Here is a 15,919-nt window from a genome sequence, read left to right on the forward strand (position 1 = left end):
ATCAGTCCATTTTTCTGTTGGCATCTTATTTTTAAAAAATTATTACAAAATAGATGAATGTATAGAAGGGAAGGAAAAATAAAATAAGATGAAAATAGGGAGACAAACAGTAAGAGATGCTGAGCTCTAACAAACAGGGTTGTTGGAGGGGAAGTGAGTGGGGGGAAGAGGTAATTAGGTGATGGGCATTAAGGAGGGCACTTGATGTACTGAGCACTGGGTGTTATATACAACTGATGAATCACTAAATTCTACACCTGAAACTAAAAAATACAAAATCTGTTAACTAAGTTGAATTTAAATAAAGAATTAAAAAATTATCTCAGTGATTCTTTACAGCTTAAAATAGTAAACCTTATTTTTCCATAGACTTTGAAACATTTTTTCCAAAATATGTTTTGCCTTTTGATTTTGTATTACTTTTCTTGATATATTAAGGTTTTAAAATTTCATGTAGCCAAACCAATCATGCCTTACATTTCTTATTTTTTCTGGTTACTTTCATACTTAGAGTACCTGCCTCACCTATCCAAGTTCTAGTGTTTACCTTTATAACCTGTATTGCAATGTGTTTCTTGTCTTAGAGTGTGCAATACCTATTGATACATTCTTTGTAGAATTTTCTTATGGGATGATTTTTTTTTAAATCTTGGCATTTATTTTCATCAGTAGTAATGGGTGAAGATTTAAAATTTATTTTCAAGTAACTAGCTAATTTTTTAGAAATTTTACATCCCATTTATTATATACTAAATGTACATTATGGTCCTGATTAAGGACTTTACATTGTTCTATTGACCTACAAGCTTATTTGTGATAGAACTATTCTGGTTTACTTACTGAGGAGCTATGTTATGTGTATGTCTCTGGTTAGATTAGGCTTTTCTCATTTCTTCTGTCTCCTTGCCCCTGTCCTGTCCCATCCCATCCCCTACTTCCCAATTTTTGTTTACTGTTCTCACCTGCATATTCTTCCAGATGATCTTTAGAACCATTTTCTAAGTCCTTCCCTTCACTTGTGATTTTGATTAGAATTATTTTAAACTCATAAATTAATGTTGGGAAAATAGGTATCTTTATAGTAGACAGTTTCCTCAATTAAGAACATTCCCCATTTTTAAAAAAGCAAATATTTAGCCCAGTGTAGGGCTTGAACTCATGACCCAGAGATCAGCAGTCGCATGCTCTACCAACTGATCCAGCCAGGTACCCCAGAACATTCTCGTTTGATTATTTATTTATTTATTTATTTATTTATTTATTTATTTATTTATTTTATTTATTTATTTATTTATTTATTTATTTATTTATTTATTTATTTATGATAGTCACAGAGAGAGAGAGAGAGAGAGGCAGAGACACAGGCAGAGGGAGAAGCAGGCTCCATGCACCGGGAGCCCGATGTGGGATTCAATCCCGGGTCCCCAGGATCGCGCCCTGGGCCAAAGGCAGGCGCCAAACCACTGCGCCACCCAGGGATCCCCCATTCCCGTTTTTTTAAATTCATTTTTGTATCATTGTAGTTTTGAAACATCTCTTAATTATACATTCTCAATTTAATATATAAAGATTGCTGAATTTTTATCAAGTATATATGATAGAGGATGTAATCTGAAGTATAGTTTTCTATGCATATGAAGATTTAGACTGATTTTAAATAATATTTGAAGGTCACTGCAATAATAATAATAAGCAATTAAGTAATAACAAAAGGTAATTAACCTCTAAATTTGAGAAAGATTGCTTCTATTATAAAAAAATTATTGACACATAACATAATAAAATAAATGAGAATCTAGACTTATATTTGCCCTTTAAACTTTCCAGTTGCTTATAATATCCCTATTTTAATATTTAACTTACTCATTTGGAGATACTTTTATTTTCTGTATCTAAAAGCTCTGTAATTTGTTAGTCTTTAGATCATGACAGAAGAAGTTCTCAAGCCTCTTTGGTTTTTGTCCAGTAAAATGTATCTTTGCATAGGACTGAGATTGACCTAGCATATAAAATTCCTTTGAATTCTGAGTGTGAGTCTTTTGTTAGTTAGATTTAATGCAGCAGTTTGATAATCCAAAATCATTTTTATTCTAAATAACTTTTAACAGACCTGTTTCTTACCACTTTCTTTTTTATCCATAGGACAGTAAGGATTTTTCAGTGTATTTTCCTCTTTAGGAACAGATTTTATCCTCTGCATATTTCCTTTTGAGTCATTTTGTTCATTTCACTAAAGAAACTGTGATAAAACCACAGAAATACAAATAGTGGGATTTATAGGCCCTAATCTCATCAAGTTTGTAATTTACTATTATGTTTCTTCCCTCAGTGCATTTTATCTCTATGTTCAGGAGTCTTAGCTCTCTAGTTTTTGTCTCTTTGCCGCCTGTTTGTCCATCCATCCGCCATCCGTCCATCCATTCATTTTTCATTTTTTTATTTATTCAGCTGGCTTTTATTAACTGTTTTAATCTAGGCATCAGGGAAATGGTCGTAAACAAGAGATAGTTCCTATAGAAAGTTTTTTTTTTTTCCAGGGCACTTAACAATATAGAGGATGAATTGGGAGAACATATAATTGGGGGATATGGAATAGTGAGAAGGCAGATAAATAATAATAAAGATAGTTGGGGATCCCTGGGTGGCGCAGTGGTTTGGCGCTTGCCTTTGGCCCAGGGCGCGATCCTGGAGACCCGGGATCAAATCCCACATCAGGCTCCCGGTGCATGGAGCCTGCTTCTCCCTCTGCCTATGTCTCTGCCTTTCTCTCTGTCTCTCTGTGACTATCATAAATAAATAAAAATTTAAAAAAAATTTTAGAATAAAGATAGTTGTTAGGACTTACTGACAATTAAATATGGAGTGAGTTAGAGAAGATAGGTTCAGGAAATCCCCAAGATCCTACCTTATTTATTTATTATATTTTTATTGTGTGTATATTATATTCAGACATTGTGCTAAATGCTAGAGGATATAATAAATAAGCCACATCAAGACTAAGAACATAGAAGGGAGAGTACGTTGGTTATGGGTAGGGGGGTTTGTTTGTGTGGAATTGAATAGAATGATCTTGAATTCAGTTTCAGGCATGCTCAGGTCGAGCTGCCCATTAGATGTACAAGTGGAGAGAGTAAATATTCAGATAGTCCTAGCCAAAGATACAGACTTGAGAGTCATCAGTGTATAGTTGGAGATTGGAGTCATGGATTAGGAGGTCTTTCAAAAAGAGTCCTTTATATTAAAAGAGAGTGGGAATTGAGCCTTGGGAAATAGCGCCATTTTTAGGTTAGTCAAAGGAGGAAGAACTTGTCCAAAATACTAGCATAATCAGGGACACCTGGGTGGCTCAGTTGATAGTCTGTCTGCCTTGGGCTCGAATCCACATCGGGCTCCCTACAGGGAGCCTGCTTCTCCCTCTGCCAGGGTTTCTGTGTCTCTCATGAATGAATAAATAAAATCTCAAAAAAAAAAAAAAAATCTAGAGTAATCAGAGATTACTGATCTCCCAGGGAACCTGGGAGAGTGTTTCACAAAAGCCAAGAGAAGTTTCCAGACAAAAGTGTTCAACTGTATGCAGAATTAAAGGTCAATGAAATAAGGATTGAAAAATGTCTACTAGATTTTGTAAATAGGAGATCATTGTTGGCCATGTGGAAACCATTCGGCAGGTGGGAGGAGGGAGTGAATTTAAATAATAGGTGGACAAATGATGAGACCCCTAATTTTTTTAAAAAAGGAACTTTGGGCTTGTATAAAAGAGAGACTGGAGAGACAAATAGTAGGTTTCATAGCATTAATGGAAAGTTAGCTTTGGAGAGGGAGACAAGTAAATTAAAGGGATATTTATAGAGAATGGAGACACTTAAAGAACTGACTTCCTCTGGCAATTAGAAGCTTCAGAGCAGCAGGCATTCATTTATTCACCATTGTGTCCAGTGCCTGACATATTGTAAATAATCAATATTTGTTGGTAAAAGAGTTGAACAACTTTTGTTCATCCTAAATCTAGACTGAATTATACTTTCAAAATTTAGACAATTCTAGAATTGTCTAATTAAGACAATTAAGATTTGATTGTGTTTTCTTATAATAAAAATTAAACCTGTGATCAAAAAATGTGTCCTTCTACATGGTTTTAAAAATTCTTATAAATCTGGAATGAGATCTGCTTTAGAATATATTCTGTTTCTCATAGTACTACACATTCCTAAGGTTTACTACTTTGTCTTTTATAGTGTTTTAGGTTCTGCTTTGGCTATCATTATCTTTTTTTGAAACCTTGAAAATGTTAAAGATTTAAAAAAAATTTTTATGATAGTCATAAAATTGAAATAACAAAAATGTAAATCATACCTTTTCAATATAACTTGTTTGTGAATTATACCTGTTCTTTTTTAATAATGTGAACATTTATTCTGTAGTGCAAAGTCTGTGATAGCAAGTATCCTATATCTACTCCATTTATAGTGAAACTAATCCTCTAAATTCCAGTTAATCCTTCATTTGATTTCTGTAATCAATCAAGAGATCAGAAAGACTCATAATCAAGTTAATGTATCCCACTTGTTTATTTAAGAAGATCTAATAAATTCTCCATGTAATTTATTCATATTAGGCAGAATCAAGAGAATATATGAATACAAAAGATTATATTTTTAAGCAAAAAATATGGCCCTTTTTCTTTTGAGATTTCTCAATTGTTTATAAAAGTTTGATTTCTGTTCCATAGACATATATGTGAAATATGAAATGAATTAGAAAAGATATATATTATCATCTAAAGTGATTATGTGTTTTTCTTTTAGGCAGGGAAATGAAGAACAACAGCCTGAGGTCCCAATTCTTTATCATGATGTTACATCCCTTTTGCTTATCCAGATCTTAATGATGCCACAACCCTTACGCAAAGGTATGTCTTTATAATTCCGATTCTTAGATTATATAGTATACATAATACTCTAAAAATTGTGGGGACAAATATTTAGTCTGTTGGAAGTGTTTTGAAGTCAATGCTTTTATTATTATTTTTATTAAGTAGTAAATAGTAATCATATATCTAAAAGATGACAATGAAATAAAGGACTTTTTTTCATTTATGGGTCTGTTCTTTTCAGCTGTTTAGTCAATAATAAGGTAAAGGGGAAATCACTCTGAAAACCCTCATTTTAAAAAAATTTAAAGTGATAATACAAAATATGAAAAAAAAGAGCAAACTGTGAGCCTTAATGCCTCAACCTTATATGTATAAATATTTTATATACTAGTAATCGTAGAGTTATTCAAAATGTGATATCCCATCATTTTTAGATTTAATATACTATTTTGATATTAACAGCCTAAATACTATGATAATAATAGCATTAATGATACATTTGCAGTGTTTTAATTATTGTTCCATAGTCAGTAGTTTTCATTTAAAGACATTTAAAATATTCTGTTAAATAATTAACTATTCTCTGGGACAACTGGGTGGCTCAGTCAGTTAAGCATCTGCCTTTGGCTCAGGTCATGAGCCCACGGTCCTGGGATCGAGCCCCACATCAGGCTGCCTGCTCAGTAGAGAGCCTGTTCCTCTTCCTGCTCTTTCCCTTTCTTGTGCTCTCTCTCTCTCTGTCAAATAAGTAAAATCTAAAAAAAATTTAGTCATTCTCTTTTGGTGAAAAGTTTTGTTTTTGTGTTGTTAAGAATTACTTGAAAGAACATCTGTAAATGTATAAAGGCCTTATTACTGGAGATGATATCTTTTGCGTGTACTTCAACTTGATCTTTGATAAAATTTTTTACCTAAGGGTATGAAGTGATCATTTATCTAACATAAACAAATTGATATTTTATGCAAATTATTATATTTTCTGAGGAGTTAAATATCATTAATAAACAAGCATAATATTTTATACTTGAACTGTGAATTTTGGATTTTTTTTTAAGTTTTTATTTTAATCACCTAGTGTTCATCAAGGCAAATGCACTCCTTAATCCCCATCATCTATTTCATCCATAACCCACCAACCTCCCCTCTGGTAGCCATCAGTGTGTTGTTCTCTATAGTTAAGAGTCTGTTTCTTGGTTTCCCTCTCTCTCTGTTCCTTTTGCTTATTTGTTTTGTTTCTTCAATTTTACACATGAATGAAATCATGTGATATTTGTCTTCCTTTGACTGAGCATAATACTCTCTAGCTCCATCTATGTCATTATGGATGGCAAAATTTCATTCTTTTTATATATATACATATATACATATATATGCACATATATGTATACACACACATATATATCACATCTTTATCTGTTCATCAATCGATGGATACTTGGTCTGATTCTGTATCTTGGCTATTGTAAATAATGCTGTTATAAATATAGGGGTGCATGTATCCCTTTGAATTAGAATTTTGTATTCTTTGGATAAGTATCCAGTAGTGCGATTGCTGGATCATAGGGTTGTTCTATTTTTAACTTTTTGAGGAAGCTCCATACTGTTTTCCACAGTGGCTGCACCAGTTTTCATTCCCACCAACAGTGCAAGAAGGTTCCTTTTTCTCCAGATTCATTCTAACACTTGTTTCATGTGTTTTTGATATTAGCCATTCTGGCAGGTGTGAGGTACCATCTCATTATAGTTTTGATTTGCATTTCCCTGATATTGAGTAAGCGTCTTTTCATGTGTTTGTTGGCCATCTGGAAGTCTTCTTTGGGAAAATGTTGATTCATGTCTTTTTTAATTGGATTATTTGCCTTTTGGGTGTTGAGTTGTATAAATTCTTTATAGATTTTGGATTTGGATCCTTTATTCAGGTATGTCCTTTGCAATAGCTTCTCCTGTTCTATAGGTTGTCTTTCAGTTTAGTTGATTCTTTCCTTTGCTGTGCAGGAGGTTTATATTGATGATGTCCAAATAGTTTATTTTTGCTTTTGTTTCTCTTGCCTCAGGAGACGTGTAGAAAGAAATTGCTTTGGCTGATGTCAAAGAAGTTACTGCCTGTGTTCTCTTCTAGAATTTTTATGGTTTCAGGTCTCACATTTAGGACTTTAATCCATTTTGAATTTATTTTTGTGTATGGTGTAAGAAAGTAGTCCAGTTTCATTCTTTTGCATGTTGCTGTCCAATTTTTCCAATACCATTTGTTGAAGAGGCTGTCTTTTTTCCATTAAATATTCTCTCCTGCTTTGTCAAAGATTAACTGATCATATAATGTGGGTTCATTTCTGGGTTTTCTATTTTGTTCTGTTGATCTAAGTGTCTGTTTTTGTGCCAGTATCATACTGTTTGAATACTATAGCTTTGTAATATAACCTGAAATCTGGAATTGTGATGCTTCCACCTTTGCTTTTCCTTTTCAAGATTGCTTTGACTATTTGGGATCTTTTGTAGTTCCATACAAATGCTGTTGGCATTTTGATAGAGATGCATTAAATGTGTAGATTGCCTTCGGTAGTATGGATATTTAACAATATTTATTCTTCAAATCCATAAGCGTGGACTATCTTTCCATTTCTTTGTGTCATCTTCAATTTCTTTGATTAGTGTTTACATTTTCAGAGTACAGGTCTTTCACTTCTTTGGTTAGAGTTATTCTGAGGTATCTTACTATTTTTGGTGCAGTTATAAATGGGATTATTTTTTTAAATTATCTTTCTGCTGCTTCATTATTGATATATAGAGATGCCACAAAAAAATTCCACAGATTTCTGAACACTGATTTTGTATCCTCAGACTTTACTGAATTCATTTATCAATTCTAGAAGTTCTTTGGTGAAATCTCTCAGGTTTTCTATATATAATATTATGTCATCTGCAAATAGTGAAAGTTGTACTTCTTCCTTACTGATATGAATGCCTTTTATTTCTTTCTGTTGTCTGATTGCTGAGGCCCTAGTACTATGTTGAATACAAGTGGTGAAGGTGGACATCTTTGTCTTGTTTCTGACCTTAGAGGAAAGGCTCTCAGTTTTTCCCCATTGAGGATGATATTAGCTGTGGGTTTTTCATTGAGGGCCTTTATTATGTTCCCTTTGAACCTATGTTATTGAGGGTTTTTATCATGAATAGATGCCACTTGATTGTGGTGAATGATTTTTTTAATGCATTGTTGGATTTGGTTTGCTGATGTTTTGTTGAGGATTTTTGTATCTATATTCATCAGAGATATTAGCCTGTAGGAGTTTTTGGTGTGGTTTTTTATTTGTATTTATTTTTATTTTTATTATTATTTTTTTTTTGTGGTGGTATCTTTATCTGGTTTTGGTATCAGGGTAATGGTGGCCTCATTGAATGAATTTGGAAGCCATGTGGTCCTTTACTTGTTTGTTGTGAGTTTTTTGATAACTGATTCAGTTTCTTTGCTGGTAATCAGTCTGTTCAAAATTTGTTTCTTCCTGTTTCAGTTTTTGTAGGTTATATACTTCTACGAATTTATCCATTTCTTTTAGGTTGTCTAGTTTTGTTGGCATATAGCTTTTCATAGTATTCTCTTAAAATTGTACTTCTGTGATATTGGTTCACTAGTGATTTTATTTAGTTGAGTCCTTTCGCTTTTTTTCTTGATAAAGTTTGGCTAGAGGTTAATCAATTTTACTGATTTTTTTTTTTTCTAGTGATCCAGTCCGGTTTTTATTGATCTGTTCTGTTGGATTTTTTTTTTTTTTTAGTTTCATTTATTTCTGTTTAATCTTTTTTTTTTTTTTTAAGATTTTATTTATTTATTCACAAGAGACACACACAGAGAGAGAGAGAGAGAGAGAGAGAGAGAGAGAGAAGCAGAGACACAGGCAGAGAGAGAAGCAGGCTCCATGCAGGGAGCCCGACATGGGACTCGATCCCGGGACTCCAGGATCACGGCCTGGGCCGAAGGCAGGCGCTAAACCGCTGAGCCACCCAGGGATCCCTATTTCTGTTTAATCTTTATTGTTTCTTTCCTTGTGCTGGTTTTAGGTTTTGCTTATTGTTCTTTTTGTAGCTTCTTTAGGTGTAAGGTTAGATTGTTTATTTGAGATGTTTTTCTTGCCTCTTGAGATAGGCCTATATTGTTATAAGCTTCCCTTGTAGAAACACTTTGCGGTGTCCATAGTTTTTGAACCATTGTGTTTTCATTTTCATTTGTGTCCATGTTCTTTTTAATTTCTTCTTTTATTTCCTGGTTGATGCATTCATTGTTTAGTAGCATGTTATATAACCTCCATGTGTTTGTGGTCTTTCCAGGTTTTTTCTTGTGGTTGACATGTAATTTCATAGCATTGTATCAGAAAAGATGCATGCTATGACTTTGATCTTTTTGAATTTGTTGAGGCTTGTTTTGTGGCCTAATATGTGATCGATTTTGGAGAATGTCCCATATGCACTTGAATATTATTCTGTTGTTTTAGAATGAAATGTTCTGAGTATATTTGCTAAATCCATCTGGTAATTTTGGATTGTTTTTAAAGATCAAATTTATGAAACATAAAGTTCACAGGGTGCCTGGGTGGCTCAGTTGGTTATTGACTCTTAATTTTGGCTCAGATTATGATCTCAGGATCCTGGGATTGAGCTCTGCATTGGGCTCCACACACAGCATCGAGTCTGCTGCATTTTCTCTCTCCTCCCTCTGCCCGTCCCCCAGCTTGTACGTGCTCTTTCTCTCTCAAGTAAATCGTTTTTTTTTAAATTCATAAAATTCACCTTTCTAACAATTTTAAAGTGTATAAATGCAGTACATTCATCACTATGTTGTGCAACCATCACTGTTATCTAAATCCAGAACATTTTCATCAGCCCAGAGGAAACTTTGTATCCATTAAGAAATCACTCCTATTTCCTTCTTTCCCCACCCCTTAGGAAACCACTAATCTGCTTGATTTCTCTATGGATTTGCCTGTACTAGATATTCCATATTAATAAAATTATATAATATGTGGCATTTTGTGTCCAGCTGCCTTCACTGAATATTTTCAGGGTTCATCCATGTTGTAGTATGTGTTATACTTCATTTCTCTTCATGGCTCAGTAATATTTCATTGTAGGGCTATGCCACATTTTGTTTATCCAGTCATCATTTGATAGACATTTCAATTGTTTTTACCACTTGGCTCTTATGAGTAGTGCTACTGTTATATTTGTGTACAGTTTTTGTTTGAATACCTGTACATAGCCAAAAGTGGGTTTGCTGGGTCATGGCCATTCTGTTTAACTTCTTGAGGAACTGCCAAATTTCAGATATTTTTGAATGCTACTTTTTTGAGGTTTGGCTATCTATATGAATTTCATTATTTATTTTACAGACTTTACAAAATATACTTGTTAAATAGCCTTATTGAATTTCATCTCTTCAAAATTAGTTATAAGCTGTCTAGGTTTTTTGTGTTACTTTGGTTAGTTTTTTTATTTTAGGGAAATAGTTGCTTTGGAGTTAGGTTGATTTGCCCTGACTGTGCTCTTGTAATTATACTAGTAATACTACATTTTGAAATGTAAACAATTTTATTTTGTTTTATAAAGTCTTCAAAATAAGGATGCCTGGGTAGCTCAGATGGTTAAGCATCTACCTTTGGCACAGGTCATGATCTTCAGCTCCTAGGATCGAGCCCCATGTTTGGCTCCTGGCTCCATAGGAGCCTGCTTCTCCCTCTCCCTCTGCCTCTCCCTCTCCTCCTGCTCCTGCTCTCTCTCTCTGTATCACTCTGTCTCAAATGAGTAAATAAAATCTTTAAAAAAAATTAAAAATTTTTTCAAAATAGATTTTTTATTTTTTAAAGATATTTAAATATACATTTTATGTATGTGCATAATTATTACATAAACCTTTGAAAAGCTAAAATGAAGGAAACTTGATATATAGAAATAAACTGATTTCCATAATTAATGTTTATCTAAATTGAAAATAGTTCAGTTAAGGGATCCCTGGGTGGCGCAGCGGTTTGGCGCCTGCCTTTGGCCCAGGGCGCGATCCTGGAGACTCGGGATCAAATCCCATGTCGGGCTCCTAGTGCATGGAGCCTGCTTCTCCCTCTGCCTGTGTCTCTGCCTCTCTCTCTCTCTGTGTGACTATCATAAATAAATAAAAATTAAAAAAAAAAAAAAGAAAATAGTTCAGTTAATTGTAAAGGACCTACTGTATTAGTGTCTGAGAGCTGTAACTGGTGCATTTCCCTTATCATGAGATGACAATTGTTAGCACTAGCCCTCAATAGAAAGTGAAATTAATGCCAAAAGAGGATGTAATACATTGAATTAATTGAACATGGTAAATTACATTCAGTGGAAACATATTCTAAATTTGTTTACCAAAATTTGAGTCAAGAACATCGATCTACTTAATAATAGCTAGATGAATAGAATAGATTCAGGAAAACATCTATGTAAATATTTATAATACTGTTAGTAACTGTATCTTAATATTGTTAAAGAAGTGTTTGGTGGACAAATTTAATCAATAGATGTTTGTTTAGTATTTAGTTGTAAAAGTCATTACCTGATTTAGTTCAAGAAATATTTAATGAGGGATGCCTGGGTAGCTCAGCAGTTAAGCGTCTGCGTTCAGCTCAGAGCGTGATCCTGGAGTCCTGGGATCGAGTCCCACATTGGACTCCCTGCATGGAGCCTGCTTCTCCCTCTATGTAGGTCTCTGCCTCTCTCTCTCTCTCTCTCTCTCTCTCTCTCTCATGAATAATAAATAGAATATTAAAAAAGAAACAAAAAAAATTTAATGAGTACCTGCTAATGTGCCAGGTTGCTGTACTTCTTTGCATAGCATGGATATGCAAAGATGAATAAAACATGGACTTTACTTTTGGAGAACCAGAGAGCTAAGTATTTAGTCATTAACTTTAGTTAGAATTGCTTTTAAAAATATATTTTTTAAAACTTCATAATAATTCAAGGTTGATTATCTGCACTGTTTTTATAAAACAGCTTCAAAGATATTAGATATGTTGCTCACTGTCATTGTAGTCATAAATTCCTCTTAGAATTTAGGGCCAGAAAAAAATTTGCCATTCTTTGTTAATTTTTTTTAGTTTGTCATTCATTGAGAACTAAATAGAGACCTTTATTTGAATTTTATGTATAACCGGATAGAGACCTTTATTTAATTGCTAGGAAGTTTGGAGCCTCATAATAGTAAGTTACTTGAATTTTTTTTAGATAGTTTTTTTTTTTTTTTTGAAGATGGGAAGTTGTAGAGTAGGAGAGGTAGAGTTGTTAATATAATTTTTCTTTTGTACTCCCTGTTGACATAGGGTTAACAAGCAGTGATCTTTATTGTATTTGTGTTTTTTATATAATAATATGTATTCATGTACCTCTTTAGTTACTGGTTGTTACTAGAAGAAAGGAAAGTGAGGAAATATTACTGTTTGTATGTGCTAGAATGTTAAATGATCCCACAATTTTATCTTGAAAATAGGTGATGCAGAAACTTACCTTTAGCTTTGTAGTGTTTAGCACCGTGTTCAGGTTAAAAGACTTTTTTTTAACACCAGTTGTCTCTTCAGAAGCTTGAGTTAATATATTAAAGACATGTGCTTATTTTCCTTTTATCTCTTTTCATGTCCTTTTATCTTCTCCATTATTATACCCATTATACCATTGGCCTCTAAAAAATAAGCTTAAAAGTAACTTATTTTGCTATTTTCAGGTATTCATGCTTAGTTCCTTTATAACTTAGGATCAGGTTTGGCTGTATGTTACAGAGGAGAAGCCCCAAATGACACAGTAGCTTAACTAAGACAGGTTTATTTTTATTTTTTCATGTAGAAGGAAGTCTGAAGGTAGGCAGCTCAGGTCTTTCAACTTCACAACACTCCAGTTGTATGATGTGACTCTCATCTTTGTTATTTTAAGGAAGTTGCAGCAGTTGCTATCATCAGGGTTTTGTTTAATAAGGCAGCAGTATGGAAAGTTGAGGGAAGAACTTTATCCTCTTGAAAGGTTCCACACAAAACTTACCTTACATATCTTTGGCTAAAGTTTTCCTTCTTTTTGAACCCCTGGGATTTAAAACATAAAACTATTATCTTTTTTTAAGAAGGGTCAGTTACTCAGATTTCGATCATGTTGTTCATTCCCATGATAGTTATTGAGGAGTATCATAATTCTGTTTAATCATGCCTTACAGGTTAGAGACTCCAGGATTCGGTGGGACATCTAGTATTAGTGATTATACACCATCTTCTGCATCCAGCATCCAGAGATAGAAGGTTGTTTATTATTTCCCATTCACTTTAAGAAAGAAGTATTTCAGTCTTGCTTTGTTACAAACCAAGGCTGTGTAAAAATAAACTGTTTATTTTAGAATAATTCAACCATATATAACAATACAGAGCAGAGTTTAATGAACCTCCATGTACCCACCAATTATCAATTCATGGCCAATCTTATTTATACCCCCTCCTATTCAATCCTCCCTCTTACCCTGGGTTATTTTAAAGCAACTCCCAGACATCCTATCATTTCATCTATGTAGTCTTTAGTATGTATCTCTAAAAGATAAAGATTTGTTCAATAAACATAATCACAATACTATAAGCCCACTTTTAAATGGGTAATTTTGCCTTAATATCATTAGATACCAAGTCAGTGTTCATATTTCTGTAAGTTTCAGAAATGGTTTCTTATAGTTGGTTTATCTGACTTGGGATCCAAACAAAGTCTACACATTGAATTTGGTGGTTATTTCTCTTTTAACTCTATGGGTTTCCCCCCCTCCCCTTATATTTTATTCATTGAAGAATCTGGATCTTTTGTCTGTACTTTAATTGCATCCTCACGGCATCCTTTAATAATAGGTTCTATTCCCATGTGTTCCCTGCAAACAAACTGGCAGGTAGATTTAGGCACCTAGATTCAGTTTCTTATTTCTTTTTATTTTTGCAAAAATACTTCATGGATGATGTAACATATTTTTCATCACAAGACAATTTCCAGGTTATCTCTCTTTTTGTAACATAGAGGCTGTTCATGGTTGCCTAGATTGTTTTGGTTGTTTTTGTTCTTTAAAGATCTTATTTTTAAGTAATCTCTACACCCAATGTGGAACTCACAACCCTGAGGTTGAGAGTTGCATGCTCTACTGACAGCCAGCAAGACACCCCTATTGAGTGCTTTTTTTTTTTTTTAGCATCCTCCAAAGATGATTGCTTTTTGTTTTTTAGTATTGTTATGATGCATAGGATTTTTTTTAAAGATTTAAATAATTTCTTTATTACAGAGAGATTGAGAGCCTGACATGGAACTCGATCCTAGGATCTGATATTATAATGTGAGCTGAAGGCAAACGCTTAGCTGACTGAGCCACCAAGGCACCCTTGAATGCATAGATTTTAATAAAGTTGATGTCTTTTATTCCCAGTGTAGAATAATAACTGTTTAAATACTTGTGTTTGGTTTGTGTTGGCTTATGTTCTGATCATATGATCCCAATCATCCCATGTGATTTGATAGCTTTTTCAGCCCAAAGCTTTTTTGATTTGTGATTTAAGAGTTCATTAGTAGGAATCCGTGAATCTCCTAAAATGATATAGGAGATTTTTAAAAGATTTATTATATGTGTGTGTATATATATATATATATATATATTATATATACATATATATATATATATATATTTATGAATGAGAGAGAGAGAGAGAGAGAAAGTGAGGCAGAGACACAGGAGGAGGGAGAAGCAGGCTCCATGCCAGGAGCCCGACATGGCACTTGATCCCAGGACTCCAGGATCGTGCCCTGGGCCAAAGGCAGGCGCTAAACCATTGAGCCACCCTGGGATCCCCTGTATAGGAGATTTTTATATGTATATATGCAGTTTTTTCCCGAGAAGTTCCATAGCCCATAACCAGGTTTTCAAAAGGATTTTGACCCCTGAAGATATGTTAGCTATAAATTCTCCTCAGGACTCCTAGTTATATACAGTAATGAGGAATCATAGTAAGGAAGTTGCTTTTGTGTAGTTGGAGAATCAGAAGAAGATTATAGTGAGATGAGAAATGGGAGGGCAATAAGAAAATGGCAGAGAGAACTGTCAAGAATGAATGTGGGGAAAGAGCACAAGCTATATGTGGATATAGTCAAAGGAGTTTTGTTTTTTAAAGATTGGAGAGTTTTGAGCATGTTTTAATGTTCGCCATTTCTCCATTATTTACTTAATAACTCCTGGTGTGGTACTCTTACCTTGTTACTTTCTCCTGAAAAACTTGCACTTAAATGGGCATTTTTTCCCCTTTCCCATAATAATTCATCTGTAGTTCTGTTTTGACACTTGTCTCGTTGTCATAATGGTAGATTTTCTTTTAATATCTCCTTCTCTAAGCTATCAGCTCCTCAAGAATTTGAATCATTTTACATATATCCCTAGTGCCTACTTGCTACATAATATGCTGTAAATGTTCATATAATGGATATGTTAAATATCCAATTGTCTTATTTTCTGGTAAATGGCGTATTTTCTGTTTTGAAATTCAAGAAAGTTATTGCTTTGGTTTAAATCTTTATATCTCATATTGTGATCATTTCTATATAATGTTCTTTGAGGATGTAGGCAGTTTATTAACCACAATTGCCATGAAGTATACCCAAGGGAACAGCTTTAACTACCTTATTAGTTGTTAGATGAACTTATAATCTTTTCTGAGTTCTGTTGATCAAGACAAAGAAAGTCTTATTAAACTATTTGGGTTCTTCACTCATCAAAGAGAAAATGGAGTTGAGCTTATTATGCAAAACATCACAAATTGATTTTTGTTGTAGCCTAGACTTTTTCAAGAGAGTCAGAGCATGTGTAATTAGAAACTCAGATCATAAAAGAGAAGAATGAGAAGATTTGATATTTGTATGGATATGTGCAAAGAGCTTTATGGAGGCAGTGAAATAGTGTATCTTTACAGAAATTTTTCATGGTAATTTTAGGAAAACATTAAAATGTCTGATACCATCTTTAGATTGTATCTTTTT

At 33.6% G+C, this 15,919-nt stretch overlaps 1 protein-coding gene across 6 annotated transcripts in view; it reads left to right on the forward strand.

Annotated features, from left to right (window-relative positions):
- UBR3 (ubiquitin protein ligase E3 component n-recognin 3) overlaps window positions 1-15,919 on the forward strand; it is a 233,161-nt gene that overhangs the window by 181,883 nt on the left and 35,359 nt on the right. For all 6 annotated transcript variants that reach the window (XM_041723097.1, XM_041723098.1, XM_041723102.1 and 3 more), the window contains one exon: window positions 4,806-4,909. In XM_041723097.1, coding sequence (XP_041579031.1) covers window positions 4,806-4,909 — 104 coding nt within the window. The remainder of the gene's footprint in view (window positions 1-4,805; window positions 4,910-15,919) is intronic.

Source organism: Vulpes lagopus, chromosome 11, assembly GCF_018345385.1.
Source record: "Vulpes lagopus strain Blue_001 chromosome 11, ASM1834538v1, whole genome shotgun sequence".
NCBI classification, from domain to species: Eukaryota; Metazoa; Chordata; class Mammalia; order Carnivora; family Canidae; genus Vulpes; species Vulpes lagopus.